Below are 17,822 nucleotides of genomic sequence, written 5' to 3'. Positions count from 1 at the left end.
CCTATTCCTAGTAGGTTTCCAACTTGGGGAAGGGAGGGGGAAGGACGGAGAAGGAGAGAGGGAAGGCAAGCCCCCCCCCCTCCTTCCTTGTCATATTCGGACTCAGGGGAAGGAGGCGCGCGGCCTGCCCTGGCCAGCCCCTCTCTCTCTCTCCACTAGGGCCCATCGAGGCCCATTAGTTCCCCGGGGGGTTCCGGTAACCCTCCGGCACTCCGGTTTTATCCGAAACTTCTCCGGAACACTTCTGGTGTCCGAATATAGTCGTCCAATATATCAATCATTATGTCTCGACCATTTCGAGACACCTCGTCATGTCCGTGATCACATCCGGGACTCCGAACAATCTTCGGTACAACATATCACATAAACTCATAATACCAATCGTCATCAAATGTTAAGCGTGCGGACCCTACGGGTTCGAGAACTATATAGACATGACCGGGACACGTCTCTGGTCAATAACCAACAGCGGAACCTGGATGCTCATATTGGTTCCTACATATTCTATGAAGATCTTTATCGGTTAAACTGCATAACAATATACGTTGTTCCCTTTGTCATCGGTATGTTACTTGCCCGAGACTTGATCGTCGGTATCTCAATACCTAGTTCAATCTCGTTAATGGCAAGTCTCTTTACTCGTTCTGTAATACTTCATCCCGCAACTAACTCATTAGTTACAATGCTTGCAAGGCTTATATTGATGAGTATTACCGAGAGGGCCCAGAGATACCTCTTCGAAACACGGAGTGACAAATCCTAATATCGATCTATGCCAACTCAACAAACACCTTCGGAGACACCTGTAGAGCACCTTTATAATTACCCTTTTACGTTATGACGTTTGGTAGCACACAAAGTGTTCCTCCGGTATTCGGGAGTTGCATAATCTCATGGTCTGAGGAACTTGTATAAGTCATGAAGAAAGCAGTAGCAATGAAACTAACACGATCATAATGCTAAGCTAACGGATGGGTCATGTCCATCACATCATTCTCCTAATGATGTGATCCCGTTCATCAAATGACAACACATGTCTATGGTTAGGAAACATAACCATCTTTGATTAACGAGCTAGTCAAGTAGAGGCATACCAGGGACTATAGGTTTTGTCTATGTATTCACACATGTACTAACTTTCCGGTTAATACAATTATAGCATGAATAATAAACATTTATCATGAATTAAGGAAATAAATAATAGCTTTATTATTGCCTCTAGGGCATATTTCCTTCACACCAGCCCCTACAAGGCCCATGCGCATGGGGGAGGGGAAACCCTAAGGGGGAGGGCCTCCACTTGACTTGGAGGGCACTCCTCTTCCCTTGGCTGCCGCCCCTGCCTTGGGAAGGGGGCTAGGGCTGCCATGCCCCTCCCTCACCCCTATATATAGTGGGGAGGCGCAGGGGGTAGCCAACCCTTCCGTGCTTGCCCCGTCTCCCTCCCGTTACTCCTCCTCCATGTCCGTCTGTGCTTGGCGAAGCCCTGCCGGAGTTCCGCTACCACCACCACTACCACGCCGCCGTGTTGGTTCAGATCTCATCTACCTCCTCTCCCTCCCTTGCTGGATCAAGAAGGAGAGGACGATGTCGATCCATACGTGTGCTAAACTCAGAGGTGTCACACATGCGGTACTTGTATCGGATTGGATCGCGACGCGAGTATGACTATGCCAACCACGATCTCTAGATCGTTAACGCTTTCGGTCTACGAGGGTACATAGAGACTACTCCCCTCTCGTTGCTATACATCTCCTAGATTAGATCTTGGGTGTTTCGTAGGATTTTTTATTTTCATGCTTCGTTCCCCATCATCCAATGCATGCAATTCAGTGATCCGAGCATACCTAAAAACCCTCTTTACTCTCCAATGGCCATGAGCCTTGTTGTGCCTATGGGAGTTGCGTCTCTCAAGTACACCCGTCCAAGCATCTTCACAACTGCAATAGTAATTTTCCCATTGCTTTGAGGCATGTACTTTCAGACATCCAGAGCTACTTGTCCCATGAATATGCGGTCGTGCCATAGGCAAGCATCCTCATTGTAGTTGTGCGCTTTTGGAAACAAGAGAACCCAATGGTTCCAGCGACATCCTTTTTCAATATGAAGTAATTATCATAGACCGGAATAGCATGGTAGTTGTGATGGGACACTTGTCGCCGCATCCAAAATCGAGTCAGAAATGGGGCTCAAATACCGCTTCAGGGCCAAAGTAGACGTTGACCAGCGTGAGAGGCCCTCATGCCCTATTTCGATTCAACAAGCAATGTCCCTTTATTGATCCCTTATAGTTGAGAACACGCTCCTCAGCACATATCGTTGCAAGGATCAAGATGGACCTAGAGTGGGTGAATAGGTACAATTATATATGGATCTAGATGCACCTAGACATGGGAATTAGGCTTGCGAGAGTATGGTTCCATTAGATAGGGGATGAAGCATGAGCTCAAAACTTCACTCAAGTCATGTTAGTTGGGTTTTGAGTGCATTCTAACCCCCACCCCGGTGCTAAATATGGGGTTGCACCACTCGTTTTGTGTGCACTAAGAAATAGAGGTAGTGGAAAGCATGAAGAATCTATTACAACAACAGCTTTATGGAGGGAGGGGTGTATGCCAATTCTATGAGTTTTTCTAACCTCAAAATCACATATTAGACGAGAGGAAAATCGCTCAGAGCATAGTAAGTAGTTTATTGGCTGTTTAGGGTAACAAGAGGTTTACTCGTAGTAAGGTAAAGATGAGACTCGTTAACTTTTTATGAGTTTTTGTCTAGAGAAATCATTTTTTAGAAAGTGTTCCAAATCGGCCGACCGATCTCGACCGAGAAGTCACGCACACCATGTGCATTTGTGGGCCCCCGTGCAGACTGTCTCATCGCAGCCTACACGCCTAACACACCACCCTTCCCCCTCCTTATCCATAGAGGAAGCCTCTCAAGCCACTTATTTGTCTTTTCTCCTGTGCACCGACTCTCTCATCTCCTCTATATTCTCTCTCACATGTCTTCTACCTCGCTCAAATCCATGGACCTCCTTCCTCCTTCGTTGCAGCAAGGCCCGTCAAGGCAGCGAGGGTTGTCGCCTACCTCCACAATCCCACTCGCGTGGTTCTCCTCCTCATGCATGCCGCCTAACCCCTCTCACACTCTTTGTTTGTGGGCTCGATCATGTGGTGCAAGGAGAAGAGAGAGAAAGGTTGTGTGGATCTCCATCCCCGTGCACGCCGCCTAACCTGTCTCCCACTATATATTTGTGGGCTCAGTTATGTGCCGCAAGGAGGGGAGATAAGGTGTGTGTCGTGGAATTGTCACGACAGATGTCCTAGTGTGAGGACTTAGTCGTGAGGCCAACACATCTATGCGGTAGCTTGAAGGGGTTGGTCGAAATCGAGAGATGCGAGACGGATCAACACACAAGACAAGGATTTAGACAGCTTCGGGCCCCGGGAAACATCATCCGGTAATAGCCCTACATGTTGTTTGTGGCTAGGTCTCATTATCATCATGAGGGAGTCGCCGTAAACCGGCTCTCCTCTAGTTGTGTCTAGCCCTAGAGATTGTTTCTTCTTGCCCGTCCCTCTTGGGGTGCCCTGCCCCTCCTTATATATGTTGAAGGGGCGGTTTACATGATTAGTCCTAGTTGGATTAGGATTGCTCTATTACAAGTGGAGTCCTAGTCTTGCTTCCTTTGTAGGAGAATATTCATTGTGCTTTCCTCATAAACTGGCCCACCATTAACATAAACCAGCCTTCTGGGCCTTGAGTCTTATCATCTGTCTGTCTCGCCCGCCGGGTTACTAGTGAGCGGCCAATCTCCGGGCGGCTTACAAATGAAACGCCAAGTATCAGTCGGGTCTCTGGTGAGTCGCCAAGTCCGACCGGGTTACGCCGCGGGATATATCCCCGACGGTGTGCATGGATCTCCATCCCCGTGCATGTGGTCTGACCCCTCTCCCACTCTTTGTTATTGGCTCGATCATGTGCTAGAAGAAGGGGAGAAAGGTGCATGTGGATCCCCATCCCCATTCACGTCACTTAACCCCTTTCCCACTCTCTATTTTTGTGGGCTTGATGATGTGTTGCAAGGAGGGGAGAGAAGGTGCACGTGGATCTCCATCCTTGTGCACACCGCCTAAGCCCTCCCACACTCTTTGTTTGTGTGCTCGATCATGTGTTGCGATGAGGGGAGAGAAGGTGCGTGTGGATGTGCTTGACGACTAGCGCTACTAGCCGCCAAGAGCTGATGTGACCAATCGCCAGTGGTGCTAGAAGCGACCTGGCGATTCTACGACCTCTTATCGACGATGTTGCAAGGGGCTGATGGAAACAACCATGTTCGACTGGTGGCGTCAAATGCTGCAACCGAAGGTCGTAGGTGCGGTGATCGACAATGTTATGTGCTGCAAATGACGTCACTAGGCGTGACGAGCGTCCAATATTGTGACCTGCCAGGCGTTTGGTTTTTTTAGTGAAAAAAGTTCGTCAAAACCTATCAACATGAGATCTAGTTTTAGAAGATCTCGACACGAGGAATCCAATAGCGAAAACGGTTCAAGATTTGGACGCACGTTTTAAGAGTAAAATATTTTGAATAAATGAATCTACGAAAAAAAGGAAAAATTCTCAGCTTGCGACAAGCGGCGCACATGGTCATGCTCGCTCAGCTAGTGATTTCGTATTCTATTTGGCTCTCTTTTTTTAGTAGAGCAGAGCGGTGTGAGACAGGCCCGCTAAGGACTTGCGGTCGTCAACGGGCTTTGCTAACTTTAACATTACAGGCCGCGGGAACTAGCAGCGTTGAACTCCTATTGGGGCCCGGCCAGCACACAAGGCGGTTTAGCCCACCGACTGGCGCCAGTTATCTCCCTCCCTCTCTCTGGCAGCAAATAAAAGCAGAACCCAATCCCCTGGGACCCGCACCCAAGTCGTCTTCCTCTTCCACCCCTAGAAAGAAGTCGTCTCTCTCCTCCCAACTCCGCATCCGCCCTCGCCTCGAGCCTCCATCGGCAAACCTCGCCCAGACGCAGACCGACCACGACCGCGCCGCCGTCCAAGACCCAGAAGATCCGAGCCCCCCTCACCCTCCCTGCCAACGACGGGAGGAGGAGAATTCCCCGCCCCACAGATCCAGGATCTGCCCGCCGCCGGAGAACCCTAGAGGGTCCCCCCAGGCCCAGAGGTGACTTCCCTGCCCTTCTGGAACTACGCTAGCATTGGTGTCAGTACAAATATAGTAGTACTTCGTTGATTCAGTCACTAGCATGCGCAAAGCCCTAGCGCGGTGGGATCCCGTGGGTTCTTGGTAACCGAGGTGCATGTTTATGTTATCGTGAACGGGAGCCGGATTTATTTTCTTCCAGTTCGGTGCTGTTGGTGGGACCCCCGTTGGTGAGCCTGGGTAGCTTAGGCGCTATGGTGGTGACCATGGTGTAGGCTGCTGTGTTGTTAGTGGATGCAGAGATCTAGCCAGGCTGTCCTCATGAACCTGATGTGTTCTACAAATTAGCTTTTCTTGTACTACTTCACTTTCTATGTTACTAGTAAGGGCTACTTGCATTCGGATGCCTGGTGTGCCTGATAAGCTGATTGTTAGAGTCATCCTGAACGGCAACGAAAACTTCGAAAAGACTGAAGTTTATAAGCCTATTATTCATAGTGTATGTGTCGGACGAGCATGATAGTAGCGCAATAGGAAGTTTGAAGGAGTTGCTGCTTCTGGAGTACTGTTCCTTTTCCTAGTAGTATAGAAACCTGTGACCTTAATTTTGAGTTTTTTTTTCTATATCTGTGTGTGCATCTTTGTTACTCTGCTTGCTTACACTACATTACTACAATTGAGCAATACATAATATTAAACTTCTTTGTCCTTTTTGCAGGGCTTTCTCCCTATTGAATCCAAGTTTTCATTGTAATGGAGGCAGCTTTGAATATGTCACTCGATGATATGATTAAGAACAGAAGTGGGAGGGGAAGAGGAAGGGGAAGGGGACAGAGGGTTGGTCGAGGCCGAGGTGATGGCCAAAGGTCAGGCAGAGGTGATGGCCAAAGGCTAGGCCGTGGTTTAGGCCGTGGACGCGGTGCTGGAACCTTCCGTGGAAGGGGAGTGCCTTCCCAAAGGCCACTTGGTGTCAATACTCGCTCGTCATCGTATGCTATTGCCAAGGCAAGCACAAAACCATCGCTGTTTTTCTGTATACCCTCAAGAACCCAAATTACAATACATACTTGACAAGAAGCGGCTATGAACATAATAAATGGGACAGCTCAGACCTCAGGGCTCAGTTCAGACCATATCTTCCATACTTATGAACTGTGGAGCTTCAAAGAGGATCCGAGAGGTTTCTCAATTTGAAAATGCTCTGAGAACTGCCCCTTAGCTGCTGACAATTTTGTGGCGAGATATTTGTTGGTTTGTTCTGGTTAATGCTTCAAACTGAAAAATACATTGTCTCTTCTCATGGTCAGCATGCTGATGGGCTATGTATTAACCTGTTGGATACTTATTTCTCTGGATAAGGTCTTTGGTTCATACAGGGGCTATCAGCTAGCACCCATTTTATGCAATGGTGTATGGTTTTATAGTTTTGCTGATGCTAGTTGACTCGTCAAAAAAATACTGTGGCTTGATGAGCTTTGGGGATTATGCTAACAATTTATCATCACAATCTGGGTGTGCATGCTGTGGAATATCATCAGTCATTCAACAAAACAAAGGATTTTGCATGGACACATGATCGGTTTGAGGATAGCATGGTGGCTGCTGGACTTCCTGGGATAGAAACTGGTACCAAGTTGTATGTGTCAAACTTGCACTACGGAGTGACAAAGGAAGATTTACAGGTAGCTGGATTGTTATATTATGCATGCTGGAATATCCGACAGCTTCAATCATATTGGACTTTCTCGACCTGATCTTATCTGCCGACAACTGTTTCAGGAACTTTTCTCTGAAATGGGTCATTTGAAGAACTGCATTGTTCATTATGACAATAATAGACACCCAACTGTAAGTCTCTTATGAATGCTTGTTTTTCTTCTGCAAGTTTTTACAATTAATCTTATGCTACGAGCAAGTGCCTTCTGCCCAAACATATGCCTGATCATTCATGATGAACATATCATGTGCATGGTTGTTTGTAGTGAATTTAGGATCTACCAACTATAAGCTAGAATTTTGCCCAGCACAGCCTGATAATATGACAGACACAATAAGTGCATGAAATGATAACCGGGTATCATTTTCTCCTGCAATATGTTTTGTATGTTTATTCATGTCAAACTTGATGTTGCTTGCCCAAAGCTGAATGTGGCTTTCATTTATTGCTAGTTTAGACCTTTGAACTTGTATATCCGCCAAGCTCTTCACTGCCTCAAAACATACATGACAGTATGACACACACAGAAGCTTCGTGTGAACAGCCTTTTTTTTTATATAATTGTACTATCAATAGTCTCTCCACTTGTGGCCTGAAGGTCCTGTGGTTTGAAACTTTGAACCCAGCCTCCTTGCAGAATTATTATGCAAGGGTAAGGCTGTCTAGAAATTCCCTTCCTCAGACCCCATCTTGTTTGGGAGCTTTCAGCACTGGCCTGCGAGCATGTTTTTTTTACTCTCTTACTCCAATCTTAAGTAGTAGCATTATTTGTTTACGTCATTCATCTGTTTTGAATATTTATCTACCTTTACCTGCCAAACGTTAGTGAAAGTGCTGGTGCCTCTATTAAATTATGACAGGCCATAAAATAGAGCATATTCTGGTAGTCCTATTCTACAGCTTTGCTTGGAAAAAGTCATACTGCATGCCAGAATATTATATGGTCATATTTTTCATGGATATTATTGAGTAGGGTTCAGCTGAGGTGATATTCACTAGGAGGAGTGAAGCTGTCCAAGCATTGAAACGATATAATAATGTACGCCTTGATGGGAAAGAAATGAAGATCGAAATGATTGGAGCAAATTTGGGTTTGGCTGCTGCTCCTGCACCTCGTGTTAATGTTGTTTCAGGCGCAAGAGGAAGAGGACAGAGAGAAGTTGTGATGTATGGCTCTTCTTTGCAAGTGCATCTTTTAGTTAGAGATCCATGCTCATTAAATTTACCGATCACATTATAGTAGCTTGAAATTTCTGCCTTTCTGTTTCTGACTAGTGACTACATGATGTTTTCAGGTCCCGTCCAAATGGGTTTGGTCAAGGTGTGACTGACTCATCTAGTTTTCTTCCTGGGTAGGTTCTTAGGATTCAATATTTTCATAATTTCTTTTGCTGGATAAAAATACAAGTAGTGCAGCTTACCTCCTATGACCAGTACACAACCTTGACTCAAATGGCAATCGATGAAAGTTTGCCAACAGGTGGTTGCTATGACCCTTTTGTGTGCCTGTACAACATGTGAAATTTTGTTCCCTGGTGTCATGGGCTATGATGGCAGTTTTTGTGTGTCTGCACATCTTTCTGAACCTTGTGTTAGTGCTAGATATTTCTAGATGTATCGATGAGCTTCATGCATGTCGTAGTTCATGGTAGGAGCTGGCAACTAATCATACATGGTGCAGTTCGAACTAAAAAGCTGATTGCCATATGATGTGCCTACAGTACATATTTGATTGTTTCATGTGCATAGCAGGGCCAAATGTTTTTCAGCCTGTGCACAGCAGAGCCAAATATTTTTTACTGTTGGTCGTGTGAGCTATTTTTCTTGCCTAAGGAGGCAAAGTTTCTGTATCATAGTTCTGTGAAAAGATAACATACATCATTATCTCTAATATAATTAATTATTACCTTTAACCTCGATTAACACATTGTGTTTTACCTCAAGGTGGAAGCGCAACAACGGTTTTGCTCAGAGAGGAGGATCGGTCCGTGGGCGTGGGCGTGGGCGTGGCCGTAGCAGCTTTGGTCGAGGTCGTGGACGTGGTGTCTACGTACGGAAGGGGTCGGTGAAATCAGCTGACCAATTGGACAAGGAGCTGGACACCTATCATTCTGGAGCAATGAATGTCGACTAAGATGCTGCATCTTATCACATTGAACCTGGAGCTTGGCCGAGGCTTTGAATTTGAGCTTGTTTTATGTGTGGTTTGCTGCTATGTTACATGTCGTTTACATCAAGCTTGAAAACCGTAGATTTGAACTGCAGTTCCTAGTTCTAGTCCAGCAGTAACATTGTAATTGGTGGTCAACAGCTTGAGCAACCATTTGTTTTCGGTGGCTGTTGCCTTTTAGTATGTTTTTTCTGATGATTTATTGATAATTTGATGATTAATGATACTATAATGGTAAGTAGACAAAATTTTGTTTGCTTCTGAAAGAAAAGGGAAATCCCACACTCGATCCAGCGTAGGGTTTGTATCGAGAGGAGTTTGTGAGACAACATTTATTCACTCCATTCACGTTTCCATAGCATAGCCTGACCTTCATGCTGGATTACTGCTCGCCGGCGACGCTGCCACTGCTCCGTCCCTCGACGCGCCGCCACTCGCTTCCACGCCTCCATCACCCAGACAGTGCTGCCACTCGCCTCTGTAACCCACACCGCGCCGCCACTTGCCTCCGCTACCCACACTACATGATTGAGGTATTGAGAAATGTAGGGTGGGTCCCATTTGTCATTGAGCATGCAGGAATTATTGGCAGTTAGGTATTGGCGATGGTCAGATGATGGCATGATGCCACCCAGAGCTAATTTTTGGAGGTGGGTTTTTGAGAGTTCGGAACCGAAATTACATAGATCAACTTTGATGCACATTTTGCTAGAAGGCAAAATTACAGTGCTAGAGCATTTGGAGGCGTGCAAAAGTTCATATGGACAGGAGGCCCGGAGCTGTTCGGAAGCAAATAATGTGGTAAAAGCTGACATGTTTATGGCCTATCGATGGGTTGGATGACTGCCCGTGGGCTTTTGGTTGAAATTTCTGAATGATTATAAGGTTGAGTAGTTCGTGTCAAACTTTATTATATTTCAGTGTAGACGCCGAATTCAGATACCCAAATTAGAAAAACAAAAAAAATTGACAAACAATAGTGCAAAAGAGCAATATTCTTTCAAGTAGAGCTCTTTATACAATCTCATTGATCCTTGAATCGAAGCTACGTACGTCGATCAAAGCATAATCTGTCCAGCTTTGCAAGCTGAAGTGCACCTAAATGCATGATCTACTGGTTCAAAAGAAACAATACATAGTGGCAGTGTCACCCTGCATACCTCAAATAACAATTGCTGGGTTCTTCCGGTCAAGAACGCCAGCAGATACCTCAGCTCCCAAGAACTTAAGACGACTCCTCATCGGGGTCGTCGGAATCATCAGACGGATCCTCATCAGTTGTCAGTCCGGACATCTCGTCTTGTTCACTGTCAGAAGCAGCCTCGAGAGAAGGCTTCACATCAGACTTGAACTTGCTCAGGGCCGCAGTCTTGCTTGCTCTCTGAGCGCGTGCCGTGGTCATGCTGGGAGTGGCAGGGACCTGGCTCACCGATGTTACATCCAAGCTCTCTGCTTCCGCTTCAGCTTCACTGTCATCGCTAGATGATGCCGCCCGCCTTGCTCTTCTCCTGGCTGGAGGAGCCCGGACTGACCGAGGAGGTGCTGGCGTTGGTGGCACCACTGTATTGGCAGCGTCAAACTTGACGCCACCAGCCAATCCTAGTTGCTCTGAAACAATAAGACACCCAGGTTACAACGCAAATCGTCAGAAATGTGAACATCTGTTACTGCGTGTATGATGCGAGTTGTTGGACATACTGAATATGGCGTCGGCTTGATCTTGTGGCAGTTCCTCTTCCAGGGATTCATCTAGTGACTTGAGCCTTGATGCCATTTGAGCGAGCTCCTTCATAAGGTCCTTGTCAGAAGCCGCTGAAGCAGCCAATGTGTTCACCATTCCTCTCATGCACTTGATGGCCTTCTGTTCTGATTGCCGGAATCTTAGAAGCACAGCAACCTTGCACAAAGCCAATGCATATGCTTTCATAGGCGCGCTCTTCTTGTCTTGGCTATTTCCTACCTACAATACTCCAAGCATTTGATGTCAGCTCTCACACAAGAACTCTTGATAGATTTTATTCCCATAGAATTTGGTGCGATGTGCATGAGACAACAGGTGAAATGGATGATTAGTCCAGTGCATCACAAAGTTGTAACAGAATTAGAGAAGCAAGTGAGGGTTTAGAGAGCTCTTGACAGTACCTCCACTGCAATACGGATGGCAAGTCCTTCCTCACTGATGTCATAATTGACAATCAGACCTGGTGAACTGGAAAGGCTTTCAGGACTCATACACGCTTGCTCTGCTGTTTCCGTTGAAAACAATGGACTTTGTACCATTTGAACCATAAAACGGGCAGCCTGGACTGCCTGTTTACGCTTTTTCGAAACAACAGGTCCACTACCCCCAGCATTACCATGGATACCTGGCCACATGGCTCTCATGAGTGGTACAAATGCACTTGAGACACATCTCTATAAAAGGAAAGATTGTCAGTACTTTTAGTTCGAAATCCTTTTTTAAAAGAATATCCTGGAAAACATGAACAATATCTTTATCAACTTGCCTTGTGCTTCTCTGAAAGGGATGGATAATGGAGAAAGAAGACAGACAGACACTGTTTCAATCTGGATAAGGAAAGAAACGTCAGGGTGTGTGAGAAAGAACTGAAAAAAATAAGGGTGAAATATGAGTAATTGACCTTCCGAGTTCTTTTGATTCCTCCAGGAAATATAATCTTACAAGTTGAGCTAGTATAACAGGATGCAAGTCTGCGGATATGCTTGGATAGTTCTCACTCAAGAGAAGAATTTTTGCAAAACCTTCACCAAGAATGGTCGGGACATTATCATGGTTATCACCCTCTGGGCTGAACTCCCAGTCATCTTTATGAAATCCAGAAAACAGAATACTAAGAACCCCAACGTTTAGATCATCGTCATTCAAGTCAGAGATGTCCACAGGAGCAAACTGAGTCTTCTCATAGTTACCATCAGATGGTTCAGTTCCAATGGCTTGATCTAATTCTTGTGGACCATGCCAAGTCACAAGGTCAATCAAGGCCTTGGATGCCATGGCACTAACCAAGTCAGGCCCATTGATGAATGATAAACGCAGCTGCTTCACCAACTCTGTACTTGGTTTATTCTCTAACAAGCCAAAAAGACAAAGGCATCTTAAAGCAGCCCTCTGTACGTCAACATGTTTCTGCTTTGCCTGCAAGATGTAAGATCAAGGGCAGCAAATTTAGAACCCATGCTCAATTGATGAACCTTAAGGCCACATGCACTTAGTACCTAGAAAAGCTGCAAGATATTATAAAGCTATACACCTAGGGGACTGCATAACGATTAGACTTACTGCAGGAAGCAACAATGACTGAAGCACTTCAGACGGTCTGATTGCTGTGCCTTCCAGGCTTCGTAAGGTTGAAGTATTCTCTAGAAGAAGACCTGTCACCGCCAGACAGTGCATCCATTGCATGAAATCAGCAGTTCTCTCCCTGCATGCTCTAGCCAGTTCTTCAACGACAGTGGCAATCACCATTTCAAATTCACCAATAGAAGCATGAACCTTTTTAGCCAATTCTGAGACTGCTTTGGCCCACTGCAGGTCCCCTCCAAGACTGACACCATCACCAATGGCGATCTGGTTTCCATCTTCATCTACTTCATGTTCAAGTGGTCTATTCAGAAGCTCATGCAGAAATGAACTTGCAACTTTCCTGTTCATGCTATCGGAAAAGTCAAGCATTCCACCAAGCAATAATAGTTGCCGTGACGCGAAGTGATAATTTGGTCCTGAAATGGAATAAGCACGTAAATCAATTTTCACATGTGAGAAAATGCTCCATTTCTGTTGTCTTGAAGAAAAGCTAGCCAATTGTAACCATATTTGTAAAAACCAGACCGGACTGGCAGTTCAACTGGGAAAATGATAGGTATTTTCCAGGGAATAGCTTGAAAAATGATTGAATATTATTCTAAAAATAAATTTAATAATATATTTGAACCGCGGTTGGACCAGTTAAGCCGGTCTCTTGAAGATTCACTAACTGGCTGGTTCTGAAAAGTACAATCAGTATTCATGCTTACCAGCTGAAAGGTGTGCTTTTACCAAATCAACAAACTCGGCAACTGTGCTAGGAAGGACACCATCAAGAAGATCATTTTTATCCGACGCCTCAGAAGCATATACTGCTGCCTCGGTCCCCGTAGTTGTTGCAGCCTCCGAGCCTTTGACCTGAAGAATAATTACTGGGCCTTAATAATCTAGTAATCTTGTTCAGTGTTTCACTAACCCAAAAAACATTGGTGTTTATTTGAACTTGTATATTGATTCGAGGAACAAGCCAGTATCAGTAGAATAACCATGACCCTTTGCTGAATTCAGGCATTCCTTTAAATATTACAAGAAAGTATGTTTCCTAAAACTTGCTCAAAACTACGTCCAACAACAATATGGAAAGCTGGCACTTGCAAGCACCATTAGTCCTTTCATCACCTCCAAATAACAATAGTTCATGAGATATTACAACATGTAGGGAAACCTTGACATAAAATGAATGATGTTTGCACTGGACCATTTCTGTAACCAAGCCATATGCCCATATTAAACTAAAAGTGCCTATTTGATTCAAAGGAAATTCATACGAATTTTGGAGGATAGGGATCCTTAGAAGTTTTCCTATGTAGGTTGTTTGATTTGTAAGATTGTATCCTATAGGTTTTTTTCCTAATGATTCTGCTGCACTGCATTTCATAGGAAAATTTCTAGTAACTCAAACCTCTTGGAAATATCTCATATGGTGCAAAAAAAATAATCTTGCAGGACTCCATACATAGCAATAGCACACATTCGTTCAATTATTGCAATTCTTGAATCCTGATAATCAAAGAGGCCCTAAATGTGACTCCATCCAGTCACAAGTGTCATGGACATAGATCCATCTCCAACACATGGTTATACTATACCCATATTGTAGTATATTTACAAAACCCAGTGAAACTATAATATGATGAAGGGCAATATTTTTTATTTATCACCGTAAAAGATCACCAAGCTGGAATACTATCTATTGTGCCATATGGCAGGTAGACACTAGCCCCAGGCTCAAACTATCATCCTCGTATTAGACAGTATTTTCCAGTTTATAGCTTTGGTCATTTGGTGCAATCACAATGTATGAATTGGATGATACTGATAGTTGAGTCCTGTAGACACATGTCAGTGGCACTTGATGGTATTTTCCAACACCACTGATATTTGCAATGATACAAAGCAATGACTTAGTTCTCTATTATTGAAGTATTTCTGAGACAAAGCTAAATATATTTCTCTTTTCATATGTTCAATCCTGGAAGGATAGTTCTTTAATGTGCTAAACACATAACAGGGATATTTAGTTCACTACAGTAAGTTTGGCACGCGTAAACACCTAGCTGTGGCATACCACAAGTTACTGAGGGCATGTTTGGTTGCTTTTCATATTATTTACATATTTCAGTGCCACAAGTTTGCCAAATCAGTGTTTGTGGTGGCCAAATTGGCCATCACATCTGTGATAAAAATTGGCTACAAAATGAGTATATAAAGGTGAGGTACATGGTTGCAACTAAACCTTTGCCGAACTCTTTGCCCAAGATTTGGCTAAGTAAAACTAGAAACAAACCAAACACGCCCTAAGGTAGATAAGTATGCCACATTGGCACAATGGTTGTGTAAATGGTGGCCAGAATTAAGGAGGAAACAAGACTCTGGGCTAGAGCTGGTGCCTTAGGACTGAGAGTGCTACTGCACAGGCACTGGGATGTCCTCTATCAAGGCTTCTGAACCTTTCTCTGTGTATATGAACATCTCTAACTTTCTAATGAAATGAAACATGTTAAGCTTCATCCACTAGCCAACACAACCAAAAGTCCGAACTGATGGAAATGGCTAGGTGGATAAATTGCAAAAGCCAGGACTGGAACTCAAGACTATGGGCCCTGATACCATGTTAAGCTTCATGCACTAGCCAGCGCAACCAAAAGTCTGATCTGATGAAAAGGGCTAGGTAATCGACATATACACTTCAACAAAACGCAAGTGCTTTTGCATTTTACCACAAAAATAAACATGCAGCACTACCTTCTTGCAGGAGTGCCATAAACAATTGTTCAGTAATTGTGGTGCATAGCAAAGCTAAAACGACTGATGCTTACCTGAGCTTCAGCCTGCAAGTGCATGCACATGACTTTCCAGTAAAGAGCAACCTCAGCCTCCATGAGCTTGATACTGGAAACTTGTTCTGCACAAATATAGTGTAGATGGTGATATTAAACAGTAGCAGAAAGTTATGATGGGAAATGACAAACTTTATGAACCTGATAATTATATGCACGCTGTACTAGGAAGTCAATTTGACAATAGAAAAATACAGTTTAGCCGTTGGTTTGTCGCTTTCATTGTTTTGTTTCAGGTTTACTTATTTCATTCAAGTGCAACTGCAACCACATGATTCCTTCTCGGAAATTCAGTTTTCAGCATGATCATATTAAACTTCACAGAGATCTGCAACATAAAAGGCATGCGGTTTTGTTCAGATTTACCAGCATCCTCGGTATTTGCGGTAAAGTACTGCCTGATAGTTTGCCCATCTTGAACTCGCACAGAACCATCCTTCAGAAGCACCCCCATCACGGATTCTCCAACTAACTCATAAGTCTCGACATCAAGAAACCTGAGAAGGGCGATGACATCTCCACCACAATGCTTTACAAGCCACTCCTCCTTCAGCATCCTCAAGCATTCATTTTTCACAGATGTAGACCTATCTGAGAGGCCTCTGTGAAGGAGAGTTGTCCTCTGCTTGATGCTGAACCAAAAGAAAACCATCAATTCACTCACTTGGTGTTGGTAACCGGTTGTGCATTTCATATGCAGGCATTGGTCAACTGGCTTTTGTACTTCCAGTGGAAAGAATTGCTCACCTAAGACTTTGGAGGGGAAATTTAGTTGAAAGCACAGAATATGCTGCCTTCCGAACTGGTTCACTGGTATCAATCGTTGATTCAATGATTGACTCCAGTGTAGCACTTGATGGTGGAAGAGACAAAATAATTGTCTTTCGGACATCCTTCACAAATCAAACAAAGCCTCCATCAGATGTAATAACAAGGAATCTAAAATAAATATTAAGGGTACTGAGTTGATCTGACATACAGCGTTTTGTTCTTTTTCTAGGGTCTCAAGAAAAATATCGATGATGCCACCATCCTCTTCATCAATCGCAAAACGAGACAATGCACGAACAGCGAAAACTCGAATTGCAGGGATTTTATCCTGAACCCGAATCTTCATGGCATCAATCACTTCATCCCAAATCTCATCACTCACCTCGGCATCTTCTGGTAATTGCATAATAATCTATGAGAAGAACTGTCAATGTCAGAAAGTAAGTAATTTAGGTGAACGTGGTAGTCTTGACACTACCTGAACTAAGAATTGCTCAAATTACGTTCTTATTCACCGGCAAATTAAAACGCAGAAAGAAATGGATCAATTCACTGTAACCAAAGCTGTATGGGGGAAGCAGGTATCACAGGGTTTTTAACTTTTAACTAAGGTTTTATACTGGAACTAAATTGAGGTAACCAGATCGAACTTAGGTTCAGGCTAAGAGGTACAGAATGGAACACATCATTAACCACGTTTACAACAGCAAGTATAAAAGCTCCTCAAATACTCTGATGAGAACTGAAGTTAGGCAAAACGAAATCACGCATCTGGAGCAAAATGATTAAACGTGGAGGAAACTTGTCGCGACTTTTCCCCACCGCACCTCAGATATGATTTGGCAGGAGCGGAAGCGCGCGGGCCGGTGCGCCGCGGCGGAGGCGACGAGGAGGAAACGGAGGAAACCCTCGAGGAACCCGGTGCCGTCCGCGGCCACGGAGGCGGAGGAGGAGGCGAAGGCCGCCGCGAAGCGCGCGACGCGGTCGGAGGCGGGGGAGCGGCGGAGGACCTCGAAGAGCGGGGTGAGGGCGTGGCAGAAGGCCGGGAGGAAGCGGCCGCCGGACGCGGAGGAGGCGCGGAGCGCCGAGAGCTCCCGGAGCTTGCGCGGGTGCACGGCGAGGGAGGCGCGGCACTCGTCGAGCACGCGCGCCGTCTCGCGCGCGAGGCGCCTCGTCTCGTCGGCGCCGGCGACGGGCGCGGCGGGCGACATGGTGCGGCCGGGGAGGGGAGGGTGGGGATGGGGGGGAGAGAGATTTTGAATTTGGGGAGAGGGAAGGCGAAATGCGGAGCGGATCCGGGGAGGAGGGGAGAGAGCGCGTGTTTTTGAGCTTCCTGTTTTTCGTGTGGAGATCGTCGTGGGCTGTTCTAAAAAGGAAGATTCTCGTGGGCTGAAACTTTAGAAGGCTGGCGGATGGCTAGCAGGCCCAAAATGGCCCGCGGCGCTGCTAGGCCCAATCAGCTCTAAAAAGGAAGAAATTATGAAAAACAAAAGCTCTAAAAAATAAGTGTTGCTCTCAAGTGTCACTGGCTGTGTCCTGCTCCGGCAGTACTTTCATGCGCAAGGGCTATGCCATTGCCACCAGGACAACCGATCAATCTACGTATGCGTACGTAGCACATCAACTCACCGTGGTGATATTATTTTTTTTGAAACGGAGGCAAAAGTTTTGCCCCATATATTAAATAAGGAGAAGATAAAGTTGTTACACGAGCCAAACACATGGCATGACAATTATTCTCGTAATATAATGTCCCCTAGCTTTCTAGCACCCGCAGTGACCCAAAGCTTTGCCTCATCGAGGACCATTTGAAGAAGGATGGTCGGTGGAGCACTCTTGTG

General features: G+C 45.2%; 2 protein-coding genes across 2 annotated transcripts; one reads left to right on the top strand and one right to left on the bottom strand.

Moving 5' to 3' along the window:
- The first annotated feature begins 4,908 nt into the window (after positions 1–4,908).
- Positions 4,909–9,274, top strand: LOC119336386 (THO complex subunit 4D-like). Its single transcript, XM_037608398.1, has 7 exons — positions 4,909–5,179; positions 5,877–6,163; positions 6,697–6,840; positions 6,938–7,006; positions 7,849–8,042; positions 8,171–8,227; positions 8,820–9,274. The coding sequence occupies exons 2-7, from the start codon at positions 5,912–5,914 to the stop codon at positions 9,007–9,009; spliced, it is 906 nt and encodes a 301-aa protein (XP_037464295.1). The 5' UTR covers positions 4,909–5,179; positions 5,877–5,911; the 3' UTR covers positions 9,010–9,274.
- Positions 9,275–10,022: 748 nt separating this feature from the next.
- Positions 10,023–17,207, bottom strand: LOC119337059 (condensin complex subunit 3-like). Its single transcript, XM_037609161.1, has 12 exons — positions 16,809–17,207; positions 16,190–16,393; positions 15,958–16,103; positions 15,577–15,842; positions 15,190–15,275; positions 13,081–13,228; positions 12,347–12,786; positions 11,688–12,202; positions 11,553–11,613; positions 11,188–11,460; positions 10,744–11,005; positions 10,023–10,653 (listed from the first exon to the last, which is right to left on the bottom strand). The coding sequence occupies exons 1-12, from the start codon at positions 17,190–17,192 to the stop codon at positions 10,271–10,273; spliced, it is 3,168 nt and encodes a 1,055-aa protein (XP_037465058.1). The 5' UTR covers positions 17,193–17,207; the 3' UTR covers positions 10,023–10,270.
- Positions 17,208–17,822: the final 615 nt, after the last annotated feature.

This window comes from Triticum dicoccoides, chromosome 7B (assembly GCF_002162155.2).
Source record: "Triticum dicoccoides isolate Atlit2015 ecotype Zavitan chromosome 7B, WEW_v2.0, whole genome shotgun sequence".
NCBI lineage: Eukaryota > Viridiplantae > Streptophyta > Magnoliopsida > Poales > Poaceae > Triticum > Triticum dicoccoides.
Note: the sequence above shows the minus strand (reverse complement) of the source record. Positions and strands in the feature narration are given on the sequence as shown.